A 14,207-nucleotide genomic window follows, 5' to 3' on the forward strand; every position below is an offset into this window, starting at 1 on the left:
CTTTTTCATCTCTTTAATTAGAAACAAAATAATTTTTTCTATGCGATATACGACTAGAAAACCGAACTTTGTATGCATATGTATATCCCATATAATATCAGACCATTTCAAATGGCAAATATTACTAAACTACCAGAAAAGCAATTAAAATGTGGACGGGGAAATCTACCCAATATGAGAGAGCTGTGGTGTTGAGAGATTTCCCATCACATTTTACGATGTCGTTAGAAACCAATGGTTGTTACTTTCCCTAACTGTTATTTGAATCGGTAATTTAAGGACCTGCAGCGCTTTAAGGCAAATCCAAACTTATATATAAGCGATTAGTAATAATGAAAGCGACTCTAGTTATATTCATACTCTAGAAAAAAAATTGATCAAGCAAATTGGAAAAGGCGTCGTAAAAAAATCTGGAAACGAAATTTTCCCAGTCTCAAATAGAAAAAAATATATTTCTTTGGTTTTTAGCTTAGCTAGTTGCTATTGCATATTTGTGAAGAGCAGTGCAGTTAGATTTCAAATACGGATTACAGAAATGATTATAGCGCGATGAGAAATTAATATTCCGTGAACGGTTAAAATTTTATGAGGCGTTAACTGAAGCTTTCGATGATGGTGTGATAGTTTTTGTTGTATGAAGCGTACGTAAATATAAAAGGGATTAATCCCAGATTTGTCGTTAAAATTGCAACTTTGCCGAAGAATACGCCGTTCGTTAATGTGAAAACTTTGCAAACTATTTCGGTAGGACAAACTTTAGTGAAAGAAACTCTACATTAATAATTTCAATAAATTATATAGTAGATAAGATATCTTGTGCAACCAGTGTCCAACTTATTATAACATATCATCAAGAAGTGATATCTAGTTTATTAGGGAGAAGGTATAAGATGCCTAAGTATTCGCGCGCCATAGTCCCAGTCCCCCTTTCAAAATACAAGGGGGGGACGTAAAAGGAGGCCGGGCTATTTTGCCTCTCCTCAGTCGGATAATGCGTAATTTTCGTCGTTCGCGTCGCGCTGACGTGAGTTTTCAAGAGCCAATGAGATCCTGGTTGTAATTTAGAGACGAGGATTAACTCCGGGCCAACGTTTGGACTGGAGATAAAGCTGGAAATTCGGCGAATTTATACCTTCTCCTTAATAAACTAGATATCACTTCTTGATATCATAAAAACTTTCCTTGTAGGCCTAGTGGTTAACTAACATTTTGAAGCCATTAAAAACAATGACTTGAAACGAGCTTCCTCCTTGCATTAAAGCTAATCAGAAAATTGGTTGATTATACTAAAAGTAATCCAGGAAATTCTAGATAAACGAGGCAGTTTATCGAGTATGAGTCAACAACTAACAGCTAGTCCAGCCTAAGATTACTCGAATATGCTATCGGCGTTGTGTCGTATTAACGACGTTCAGGAAAATTTGGTTCTCAATAGGAAAAGCGAACTCGTGTCTTAATCAAATCGTATCCCCCCGAAGTGTATAAATTAGCCTGATAAAAGTGAAGGCCTCTATTCCTACGACGGCGATTTGACCGGACATCACGTCTCAAACTCTAGCATTATAGATGTATAATACCGCGTGCACGCGCGGTACTTTCAATCGTGACCCTAGAGGGTCAGGTCAATCTCGCGTGACAACTATGGGGCGTGGTTCCAATTACGTGGAAATACTGGAATTGATTGTAGACCATAGACGCGACGGGAAGTTGCTGGTTGATTCGAGTGGTAAACAAATTTATTTGGGTTTCTACTTAGACCACATCTGTTGATTTGTACTGTAACTGTTTTATTCCAAAAACATTCTTAGTAGTTCTTCCATAAGTTCATATGATATATATTCCTTATGTTTGTCACTGGTTAGAAACTGGAGCTTGTCACGGAGTGACGTAGGTCATAGATTCGAGGTAAAGAGACGCCTGCTAAGGCACTGTTAAAGGCTTAGTACAGGTTAAATGGGAAGGTGGACTGCAAAACCGAGCTGTAAGTCTCTAGCATTACTAAGTATATGTATTTATGGAAAATATCTTATAAACTTATGGTTCTTCTCACAATGATAACTCAGTTCCAATTCATCAACGAGGCTTAGATGCTTAGGTGGGAATTATTTTACTTAAGGAACAGCTTACCTAATATAACAAGTGAATTTTGAACTCCAAAAGATTCGAGTTTGATTTGAAAATATTTTGTAAAGGAATTTATTATATTTTTAAATTCATTAGTCGTTTCCTTTAGTGAAATGACGGGCGTTCTTCCCGTGACGTTAAGAGGAGTAAACAAATGACGTTTCTAAAATTTAAGTCGCTTAAAGATTGGGAAATGTCATTTATTCTAAGAGGGGGGAGGGGGAACATTATTGCAAATTATTAAAGGGCCATTTTTCAACTGCCAATTTTGTGAAAGGGCCGAGCCGGATTTAGGGGGTAGCGAAAATAGAATCATAAGCGTCGGGGAGGAAAAATTTTCGAAAATAGGGCTAATCATAATAATAACGGCGTTCGTTCAAATTTTAGTCAGGGTTTAAAGGCAGGCGGGGAATAGCGGTGCGAGGGAGTTTTAAGGAAGAATAATTCAACCGGGAGTAACACGAAACCTCGCGCTTTGGCCACCATTACGGGGGTCCTAATACAATTAGCCGGTTTTCCGGGAAGTCAATAAAATGTCAAACGCTCTCTCAAATCCAATTGTGCCCAGTTTCGCTCCCTATAGATTGTCCCCTAACACGCAATTTCGATGAACGCTAGATCGTAAAACAAAAGGCTTTGTGAAACTTTCGGTCCAAGCAAGCTCCTCTCTCCTTCAACTTGGTAAATCCCAACTAAACCTTTTCCATTTTCAACATGAACAAAGAACAATGATGATTTTAGTCTCAATGCCCATCTTTTAGTGTAGCCAATTGATTTCTAAAGTTTTACAATTATCTTATGGCGGCATATATATAGGGGAATCATGAGTCAGATGGAATGTGATAAAACGTCATCACGTGCTCTTGGTCGGTTTTACTTTTAGCGCTCGTCCCTGGACGATTAGTGACCGAGGGGCCAGAGCGAGAGTGACCAGTCGACCAACAGCTCGTTGTCACGATATAGAGCAGAATGTATAGTCCTCTTATCTGGATAAGAGAGGAGAATTGAGAGAGGGTTCCCGGCCGAAATCGGATAAGCGGCTCGTTTTCGTGCTTATTAGCCATTCATTTTGTCTGCCTTTATTTCGTTAAGGTTGCCCCCGAGTCCGGTCATTACCTCGCCAAGTTCCCTTTGGTCCAACATCCATTCTCCTTTCGCTTCCTTTGGTTATAGCTTCCTTCTCTTCTAAACAATTTCAACGTCATTTACATCAATTTTTAAGAATACTTATCCAGTCTAATAATTATAGGCTTAACTTTGTCCATCTAGGCCTAAGAGTTTTAGAGTCTGAACTTTTCTATCACACCATAAATCATTTGGTAAATCAAGTCAGTTTCAGTCTTTCAAACAATAAACTCCAATTAGAATTAGAATCAATATAGAAAGGTGACTACTGTATATTTAACAATGAAAATTTTGGAATAATCCCTGGGTATTTAGGTAGGGGTAATACGGGGAAAAACTGCCAGTAAGTTGAATTACTACGGTACCCCCTCTGAAAGAGTGAGAGAGATTTGGGAATCCTCTACGGAGTTTTACCCCTGGTCCTGAACGAAAGATAGAGTTTGGAGTAGTCTATAGTAGGTTGGCAGGCCAGCTTAGACAATAATTACCTTTCTTTAGCGCCAGGATCCCAGGGAATAGTTTTAGGCCCCACGAGGGGTTGAGTGGCTGGTCTCCGAAGCCTCGCGTAATAGAATCGTGGGCCTATAAAGACATTTTCCTGAGACCACTATTACTAGCTAGGCGGGTAACGCGGTTGGGGTGCCCCGGAACGCGTAAACACTAACTCATAGGTTTTAATGATTAAGTCCGCTCGGAAAGATGATTATTTTTTATGACCTCCCACACAAATTTGCGGATAGCTACGCGTTGAAAAGGTTTGGGGGATATATGAGGTTTTTAGCTCGGTCTAACGCGAGTAACCAAGTGGGGAATGAATATACGGTATACCGCAACGAGGCGAACACACACACCGTCAGTTAATATCTTATCTAACGGCCCAGAACATGTTACGAAAACAGGCGGGTGTAAATGAAGATTATTATTTTTTTTGGAGCTCATCAGATGTGACAATTTGCCAGTATTTTATCACCGCGCTGAAACTGACCTTAGCGAGATTATGTTCTACATTTGCCTGGGGTTTCGTGATACCCTGCATGGTTTCTTTAATAGACGGAATTAAGGAAGAAAATGTACTTACATAGTTAGGTGAAAGAGGCTCCAAAATTTTGATAATGACAAAAATTTATTTTTGAAAAACATGCCCAATATTTATTACATTTGTTAATTCAAGTCCATTTTTTAAAAAGTTAAACACTTAAGGTTCTTCTTGGTGGGTGACGTGTCTGGTAAGGCTACCACCCACTTACTTAGGTTTAATACTACACCACCTAAGGTGACCATTAAGGCACCGGACACGCTGAAAATGTCCGGTTCCTCGGCGAAGAATAATATCTGCCATATAAACGCAGCAACAATGTCCGAGCCCGCTCTAGCTATGGCCACTGGTCCAGCGTGTTCATATTGCAAGGCAGCCGTCATCAAAAGTTGCCCAATTAAACTAAACGTGCCCATTAATAGTAACCACCATGGTTCAAATTTAACCGGGTCCGGAATTGTGAATGTGCCGAATGACGCTGTGAGAACTAAACTAATTATGGACGCTGTCCAACCCAAATGGAACAATATGACGGTAAGATGAAGGTTCTTGTTGATTTTACGGACAATTACGATCATACTGGCATTGAAGAAGACAGACGCGAAACCGTAGACTACTCCAAGTATATGAAACATGCTTGAAAATTCCAAGGAGCCTCCTGTTGAGTTTATTAGCGGGAGTTTAACCACTAAGGTTAACCCCATTATAGTTAGGATAAGGGATAAGATCAAGTAGAAGCTGCAGCGTTCTGAAAAACAAAATTTTCCTACGAATATTTAAGGTGCCATAAGAAATTGAGGGTTACTATTGAAAGTACTGACCTTTCAGAATAAATCTAGCCATAACAGCTACAACTACTGGACTACTGAAAATAATGACATTCGCGTCGGCCAGTGGTAATCTTTGCATCGCTTCAAACCGAAAATATATACTAAACGAATCGAAGAAACCTCTAAATAAGATCAGAATTAGAATCTTTCTATTGGTGAAAAAATCCGCTCCGCTGTGTATGGCTAACGGTAGGGCGAACACCGCGATACATAGAAATCTCACGAATCCTAGTTCTCCTAATAATTTCAATAGTTTTAATGATAAAAAAAAAGTTTTAACCTTTAACGTATTTCTTAACTAACCTGGGAAAATATCCACCTTTTTAACAATAACTGAGGTCAGGGACATAAAGATGCCCGAAGCAATGGCCAGGATTATTCCAAGGAAGTTTTTCAAGCATGTTTTCAGATCTACCAATTTCGAGGATTGGACATCCTCGGACGTTGAATTTATTTCTTGATAGAGTGGCAAACATTCTTTATTTTTTTGGTGGCTTAGGTTCACATTCTGAGCCAAGCCAGCGTAATATGTCAATCGTACGCTATTCTTGCTAGGAGCGAGTGGAGCAGTCTCTTTCATTGTTCAGTTGTATCTATAATAATGAAGTACAAGTAGTTAACTCGCCTTGTTTGCAATGTACACGTCGGGGAGGGAATAATGTTTTTAAAACAGGCGTTTTAACCAAAGCATTAAGCTCTTACTTAATCAACCGCGGTTTTAGAATAAAACATTAAGTAACAAAACACGAATAGTTTTAAAGGATAAAAGTCGACTGACTAAAAATCTAGATTATAGTTGCGAGTAAAAGTAAATCCCTTTTCTCGTTTGTACCTTTGCATCTTAATTACTATTGAAAACAAAGCGTTATTCATGTTCAACGTTCCGAAGTAATTCATATTCTACGCTCTTTGACATAATGCAAAAGGAAAATGTAAGTTTTACCTGTCCGAATGACAATGACGTCTCGTGTCTGTGTATGTGTATATGTGTCTGTCTCTCGTTCTATGTTCAACCTACATTCAACCTCAATTATATATGCATAGTTTACAGACTAGGAGTATTCATACCATTTACACTGGGAGACCAGGTTTCAGGTGTTACACAAGGAGCCCTGACTGACTGCAGGATGAGTCTTAAGCCAGGCCTCCTTGTGTAAATGGTATGAACCCTTCTAGTATGTAAACTATGTGTACAATTTATTTGTGTCTGTCTACTTCATTCTACACATGTTTAACCTTAAAACTCTATCCTCAGGGGCGTGAAATGAATGAATGCCTATAAAGTTCTAACCTTAACATACTTTGAGAGTCAACACCCGGGCTATAGCAATGTCATACATAATGAATGACACATATCTGTTTAAAAGTTTATAAAACCAGTATTTACTCTGAAGGTTGTTTTAAAATTAACTATATTAATACAGAATGAGGTATGGGACATCATATATTTGCCAACTTTCAGTTGTACAGCGTGGCAACATTTTTCTTCCATGACATAATAAGAGAGGCAATCATTCGGAAGCGATATTTCCACTCAATTTACTTTGGGAAAGAAAATTTCTGCTAGAAAATCGAAAGAAATCGAAATTGAACCTTCTCAGACTCAGAGTCCAGATATTTTTTATTTTAGCTCTTAGGGGTGGCCAAATGGTTTTTTATCGTTTCAAGAAGGAGAAACTTTTCCATTTTCTATCAAAACTAGATCAGAAAATTGAAAAGGATACCTTTTTTCTGCCACTTTCGACTTTCTCTATTTTCTGTATACCCCGCCTTGCCAGTGGAAACTCGGAAACTTATACGAAATCCCTTGAAAAATTGGCCCACAAAATGACAGGGTTCGATATAGAATAACTTGTTTGCAGCGGCAATTGCGTTTTTCATACTTTAATGCTCTTCTTTTTGCGAATCTCGGGTCAGTATTTTGAGAAAGAATTGTTTTTCTGCGGACGGAATGGATTTTCTGGTTTCAACTATTGCGGGGTGATTCTGGACAATGAGGGTTGAGTTATGGACAGTTTAACTTGGTAGAGCGGTAGAAATGGAAAAAGCGGGGGTCACGAGTCTCAGGGGGGGATAAGAATAGGGTGCCAAATCGGAGGGTCATCTTTTGTCAAGATGAAGAAATATACTTCACGATGACTTTATCCAGGGAGAGGGAGAACTCCCCATATCGAAAAATTGAAAAATAAATAAAACCGAGATAAGGACTTTTGAAATATAGGTAGTTTTCTTGGACAGCTAAGGCTGTGAATTTCTAATCAATGGTAGACTTAAACTTATAGATGTTTTAGTATTTATAGCGATACATTATTGAAGGAATCTACAGGCTCAATAATTCTCTTGAATAGACTTTGTTTTGGCATCTCTAAGAGAGATTTCGAAAAAATAATTATGCGTTTAATTTTATTTCGGGATTTAATGCAACAGCAGGCTGGTATTTAAAACGGTACATGTGTACTAAATAGAAAAAATGCGCAAGGATTATTTAGTTAGATGAAGTAAACAAAACAGAAAAAAAAACACATGTAGTTTTTACAGAAACCCTTAGGGTTAAATGTATTGTACAGTACACTAACGGAGATACGTGCCTGGAAAAAAAGCGGTGAAAAGGAGTTGAAATATTCTCGAAACCCAAATTAATCGCTCTATAGACATAAATTATTTAAAATTTTCTTATAAACATCACCTGTTTCTTCAATTATTTACTCGCTACTAATCGTTCCTTACATTTAAGTGAACCTATTTCCTTCCAGCTTTCCAAGTAACTGGAAACCATTTAAAATGTTCTAGTCGACGCTTGAAAAATTGATGATTCTTGAGAATAAAAATTTCGTTTCCTCGATTAAAATTTGAAGAGAAGACGCCATGGAACACCCGAGTTAAAAAGCAAAGACGATTCGGGTCGAATCTTTACGAGAGAAATCTGCCAGCCTTTATTAGATTGTCGGCAGGATCCAGTTTCTCCTTTTCGGGGTTCCAACGAAATTTCTAAAATCTTCAAAACTAATTAAGACGATTGATTCGAAAATTGCGTTAGACTTTTCTCCTTCCTGGAACGTCGACCATCGTTCTCCTGAAAGATTTTCAAATATTTCTTCTCGATGAAAATTCCTTTTCTCTTCTTCGAGATGAAGTGAAAAGTTCTCGCGTTTGTACATACCTTTATCATTTAGGCTTTTAAATTTTATCATAAGTTTATAAGATATGTTCTAAAAGTATGACACGTCCTATACTTCGAAATGATAGAGACTTACTGAGAGTTAGTTCGAAAACGACGCGAGAATTGACTACACTCGGTTATTTTTGCAGTCCATCTTCCTATTTTGTCTGTGCTAAGCCTTTGACAGCGCCTCACCAGGCGTCGCTTTACAAGAATCTATGACCTACGTCACTTCATGACAAGCTCTCAGTAACCAGTAACAAACTTATGGAACGCATCTTATGAACCTATGATTTTACATTAATCCCAACAGAATTTACTTTAACTATAGAGATGAGCGTGAATCCTTTTCACTGATTGTCATTAGTTAATATTTTTAATTAGGTCTACTTACAAAAATACTGAGAAATCCATAAATGTCAACCCGTAATAATAATCATAAAACATTTTGCGTATTTCTCACGGATTTGTGTTATCAACATCATAAAGCGAAAGCTATCGAACAAGGTTAAAACTTTCTCAACTTCGTGGGTTTTTTATTTAAAGATTACACCTGTTGTTCAAATTGAAGCCAAGGATTTAAGGAACAAATTTACACCTTTAATTTTTACTTAGCCGCTTCAGGCCATCGAATAATTATCAACCATGTTAGCTACAATATTTTTTCTGGGATTCTTGTTTACCTCAGGTTTTTCACAAACAACAATTCAAAAATTTGCTTGTGGACCAAATCAACCGTATATTATTGGCTCAAAATCAGGAACTATTTCCAGTCCAGGATACCAAGATGGCCAAAAATACCCAAACAATGTGGAATGTAGCTACGCTTTCTTGTATAAAAGTGTTTATCAGGTAAAATCAGTATTTGTTTATTACCTTTATCTGAAACTTAATTATGTTTTCTACATTACGTCATTTATCAGGTGACTGAAATTACCATTCACGACTTGGAAATTGAAACCAAAGACCAGTGCGAAGGTGACCACCTTCACTTCATGATTAATGGTCAATCTGCAAAGTTGATTTGCGGTGGTCAAACTCCAATGAAATTCACCATTCCTACGGGTCCTTTACAAATTATATTTAAAAGCGATTTCCAAAACAACTTTAGAGGATTTAATTTGAGTTACAATATTGTCTTAGACACAACCAGAGGCAACTGTGAGTTTTGCAACTATACCTATATTTTAATCTATTAATAAATTTTTATTTATAGATCCATGTAAAACTGGTACTGCTAAGTGTCAATTTGGAGTAAGTCAAAAATGTATACGTCAATCGCAAATCTGCGATGGTGTTATTGATTGCGAAGGTGGTTTTGATGAAAGTGATTGCCAAACTTGTAAGCTATCATTTATCCTCAATTAAATGTAAAAACATTAAAGTGAAAACATTTAACCATAGCTTCGAAATTGAACCCTAATATACAATGCGGCACTCAAACAATACAACCCGATTTAACCTTCGACCGAATCGTCGGTGGGGTTGAAGCCCGACCTGGATCATGGCCGTGGCAAGCCGATTTGCAACTGGAACCGGTCATTCCAAGTGGACACGTATGCGGAGGAACTTTACTGAACGATCAGTGGATACTAAGCGCAGCTCATTGCTTCCAACAGTAAGTAACCTCTATAACTGTGTCATGTTTAATATTTTATAAAATATAATAATATTTTTTGCAGAGCTCGATTCAATCAACTCTGGAGAATTACATTAGGCAATCATGACAAACATGGGAAAGATGTACAAGAGCAAGTCCGGGGAATTTCCAAGAAATTTATTTACGGAGTCGACGAATCTAGGGTGAGAAGAATGCTAGACACAAGATGATGTTGTGATGAAACGTCATTGTGTCTTCAAAATAGTACTTCTAGTGTCGTGTCTCTTCAATGACAACACTTAAATAACTTGAATACCTGACGTCTTCTTTATTATTTATTATATATAGTTTACAGTAAATGGAAATTTTAATCAAACAACCGACATAGCGCTATTTAAGCTTGTCGCTCCATTGAATTTCACGGATTACGTTAGACCCATTTGTTTACCACCTCCAGGACACGTTTTTATACCTGGGACTAAATGTTACGCGACTGGATGGGGCGAAACCAGAGGTAAGGTACTTTGAAAAAGCTCCATAGGAAGACTTGCATTTCTAATTTACTTATAAACAGGTACTGGATCTAACCGTTACTTGAAACAAGCGGTAATGGAAATTCTAGACATGAAAAAATGTTCCAATCCTTATGTTGAATTAAATAATCAAACAATGATATGCGCTGGCAATATGGAAGGATTAAACGGAGTTTGCCACGTATGTCTATAAAATTATCACCTATTTATTGCGTTTTTATGTCAGATTACGTAATTTTACCTATTTTTTTATAGGGTGACAGTGGTGGACCTTTGGTATGCAAGGAAAACGGAAGATGGTACTTAGCCGGTGTTTCCGGTTTCGTCACCGATACCAATTTTATTACTGGCATATGCGGGGTACCTAATAGCCCATCAGGGTTTGGTAGAGTAGCGAATTACGTAGATTGGATTAATCGCATTATGAAATCGAACTGAGTTTGGGTGCAACACCGAGAAGTGACGATTAACCCACCTTGTTTTATAAAATGAAAAATATTCAGACTGAATTTATAAAGCACGCTAGTGTCATCTATATATACCTGCAAATTCAAGCCATCTAATATGATGCGTTAATTTAATAAAATTAATTTTAATTGTATGAAATAATGTATTTTATATTAATTTGACTATGTGAAAAATTAAATGTATTTATTATAATTTAAAACTGTCAATCAATATATTGATTGGGAATCATAGATGAAAGTCCATAGTGAACCACATTGATCTATATTCCGAAATGGTGGGAAATTTAAACATATTTCACAGTATTTAGTATTTCTTATCAAAGTTTCGATAAATATTTTTTACCAAGATAAGGTAGGTACACTTGGATTTTCCGCAAGGTATTTTTTTGCAAAATTAATATTTGTTGTAAATTTGTTATCATTTCTTATCTTATGAATATTTAAATAATTTCAAAGTTAGATAAAATACCCCGTGCGGATGTTAAATTTCCCACAAAATAAAGATAAATAGTCTGACTTATTATAATCTATAACCCAATTTAATTACTCAGTTTTAAATAAATATTTGAGAACGATCTTGAGACAAAGAAGGTCATAAAAATGAATGTCGTTATAACATTTATATTTACCTTGTTTTATATTAAATATTGTTCTATAAATGGTAAGTAAAGTTTAAATAAATATGTTTATTTATTTATTATAATCTTGTTGATTTTTATCTAGCAATAAACTGGACCGAAGCATGCGGACCAAAGCAACCTGTATTTATTACAAATGATGAAGGTGACATTTACAGCCCGGGCTTCTTGGAAAATAAAAACTATGAAAATAATGCCAAATGTTCCTACATTTTTTCAACTAAACCTGGAATGGTAGTGTTTAATACTTAGTGTTGGTTTATGAGTGATACGATTTCAATTCTATTCCTTAGGTTTTGGAATTTTCATTGAAATACGTTGATTTGGAAGCCAGTGGTCTTTGCGAGGCGGACAAATTAAAGTTTCGTGAAGATGGACGCGTTTTCAAAACAGTTTGCGCCACTATTACAAATCCTGTAAATTTCACTACAAATTCAACTTCAATTTCAATTGCATTTGAGAGCGATTTTATGGTAACTGGAAAAGGTTACCACATCACGTACAAATACAGAGGGTTGGGTCGAGATGGTAAGTACGTCTGGTGGTTCTGAAGGTAAAGAGTTAACCTTACGTCGTCCTGAAGGTCATAAAGAATCTGAGTGGAATATATTAAAATAATAATTGCGTTTTATGGTAAAATGAAATTATATTTCTAGCAACGTCTTATTATAATTTTTTTAAAAAAAGCTAGACTTGAAAAGCGAGATTTGAAATTTGTTTATTTGACAGACGTGATTAAAGTATAGCGATTTACCCCTTTTCACAAATATTTTAAACGATTTTGCGTACAGGTTTTTCTCTCCCCCAAAAAAATGTATTTAGGTCGCTAACGGGTGTAACGGGTGTTGTATATAAGAACCGGAATTTCCTGGTACATTTTGAGAGACACTGGTTAAAAGATTTAACACTTTCTTTTATTTCTTATAATATAATAATATATTCCAATCCAGACTTTCTTTATCATTACTCGAGACTTCATGGGACCATGGTTATTAAAATTTAATGTCTATCCTGAAAACATTTTGGGGTCTTGTTCCAAATTTTCAACATACATATCGTTATGTTAATTACATTTTAAGGGCTTTTATTGTTGAAATAGATTAACGGTTATTAAATCAGGCATACTATAATGATTTTTCAATCGGAGTTGCAATTTTTATTGTTTTCAATAGGGGTTTGCGGATTCTTGAAATTTCAGTGCAAAAACACAAAGTGTATTGCAAAGAAAGCAGTCTGTAATGGTGTCCAAGATTGTGGAGATGGTTCCGATGAAATTAAATGCCGTGAGGGATCCAATATCTATAATTAAAATAATTACTTAAAGGGTTAATTTTGTTTTATTTTTTCAATTTAATTAGCTAATCGTCCCAAACAAACCGTAGCTTGTGGTACAACACCAATAAAACCAGATCTAACTTCATCCCAAGACCGAGTTGTCGGTGGTAAAGAGGCCATACCAGGGTCGTGGCCCTGGCAGGTTGACCTTCAGATCTGGAGCACCATTCCAAGTGGACACGTCTGCGGGGGTTCACTTATAAGTGACCAATGGGTCCTGACAGCTGCTCATTGTTTTGGATCGTCAGTAAATCTCGAATATCTTTAATACAACCAACTAAGTTTAATTATTTTAAACATTTAGGAATAGAAAGTTTGAAAATTGGAGAGTTCGTCTTGGAAGTCATTTGAAATTCGCTGGAAATGAGAACCAGCAGATTCGTGGTATAGAACGTTTTGTTATTAACGGAGTATCTGAAAAAGAAGTATGATTGATCTCGGATCTGGGTTCAACGTTAATTATTCTAACTTCAAATTAATTATAGCATCAAAATTTCGGTGAACACGATGAAAACGCGGACATAGCTCTTGTAAAGCTCAATTCACCGGTGAATTTCACCGATTACGTGCGACCAGTATGTTTACCCCCTAAAGGTCACCAATTTGCTATTGGAACTAAGTGTTATTCCACGGGCTGGGGTGATACCAGAGGTATATTAGATGAAGTGTGTCGCAGTTCTTGTAATGAAACCAAGTACCTTCATATAGGTACTGGGAAAAATGATGTTTTGAAACAAGTTCAAATGGAAATCTATAACATCACAAAGTGTGACAACTTATTTGTGCCAAACAATGAAGAAACCATGATATGTGCAGGAAATCTTGCTGGAGGTCATGGAGTTTGCCATGTATGTATACATTTCTTCATGTTGTTTTAAACTATGTATGCGTATTTCTTCATGTTGTTTAAACTATGTATGCGTATTTGTGTAAAATAATGAATAGTTCTGATGGACTTAATTAATATATAGGGCGATAGCGGTGGACCCTTGGTATGCCAAGAAGATGGTAAATGGTACTTAGCCGGAGTAACCAGTACAATGACCGAAACAAACTTAATCGATGGTGTTTGCGCCACACCAAACAGACCATTTATTTTTACCAAAGTATCTTATAGACGTGATTGGATTACTGCAATCTTTAGAACATATCCTTAATGTATATTTCTTTACCAATAAACGCGAAATATTTTGTTGACGTTTCTCAATGTTTGATTTACCCGGGTTTTCATACTTCCGTATCACGTTCAGAGTGGTGGAACTACTTTTATCTCTACACCATTGAACGTAGTTAAAAATTTCGCCTTGGTTGATACTTCGATGCGTTTTGGAACTGGTATTAACCATAGTTAAACGCCGA

The 14,207-nt window shown here is 36.5% G+C and overlaps 3 protein-coding genes across 3 annotated transcripts; 2 read left to right on the top strand and 1 right to left on the bottom strand.

The window, feature by feature from the left end:
• Nucleotides 1-4,401: 4,401 nt before the first annotated feature.
• LOC149651026 (solute carrier family 35 member G1-like) lies at nucleotides 4,402-5,695 on the bottom strand. The gene is made up of 3 exons (XM_089847190.1): nucleotides 5,419-5,695; nucleotides 5,107-5,352; nucleotides 4,402-5,033 (listed from the first exon to the last, which is right to left on the bottom strand). Exons 1-3 carry the CDS (start codon nucleotides 5,693-5,695, stop codon nucleotides 4,429-4,431), a joined length of 1,128 nt encoding a protein of 375 aa, XP_089703316.1. The 3' UTR covers nucleotides 4,402-4,428.
• Nucleotides 5,696-8,691: 2,996 nt separating this feature from the next.
• On the top strand, nucleotides 8,692-10,962 carry LOC149651027 (chymotrypsin-like elastase family member 2A). Its single transcript, XM_089847192.1, has 9 exons — nucleotides 8,692-8,782; nucleotides 8,964-9,127; nucleotides 9,199-9,436; nucleotides 9,492-9,617; nucleotides 9,680-9,893; nucleotides 9,958-10,078; nucleotides 10,224-10,389; nucleotides 10,450-10,589; nucleotides 10,664-10,962. Exons 1-9 carry the CDS (start codon nucleotides 8,692-8,694, stop codon nucleotides 10,844-10,846), a joined length of 1,443 nt encoding a protein of 480 aa, XP_089703318.1. The 3' UTR covers nucleotides 10,847-10,962.
• A 185-nt stretch (nucleotides 10,963-11,147) lies between these two features.
• On the top strand, nucleotides 11,148-14,200 carry LOC149651028 (plasma kallikrein-like). Its single transcript, XM_089847193.1, is given in 10 exon segments — nucleotides 11,148-11,175; nucleotides 11,599-11,747; nucleotides 11,807-12,041; nucleotides 12,686-12,838; nucleotides 12,896-13,091; nucleotides 13,153-13,273; nucleotides 13,334-13,499; nucleotides 13,557-13,696; nucleotides 13,820-13,954; nucleotides 14,099-14,200. Coding segments are annotated over 10 exon segments (1,425 nt in total).
• Nucleotides 14,201-14,207: the final 7 nt, after the last annotated feature.

This window comes from Phalangium opilio, unplaced genomic scaffold (assembly GCF_054372755.1).
Source record: "Phalangium opilio isolate 3A_F unplaced genomic scaffold, DU_Popi_V2 ptg000082l_1, whole genome shotgun sequence".
NCBI classification, from domain to species: domain Eukaryota; kingdom Metazoa; phylum Arthropoda; class Arachnida; order Opiliones; family Phalangiidae; genus Phalangium; species Phalangium opilio.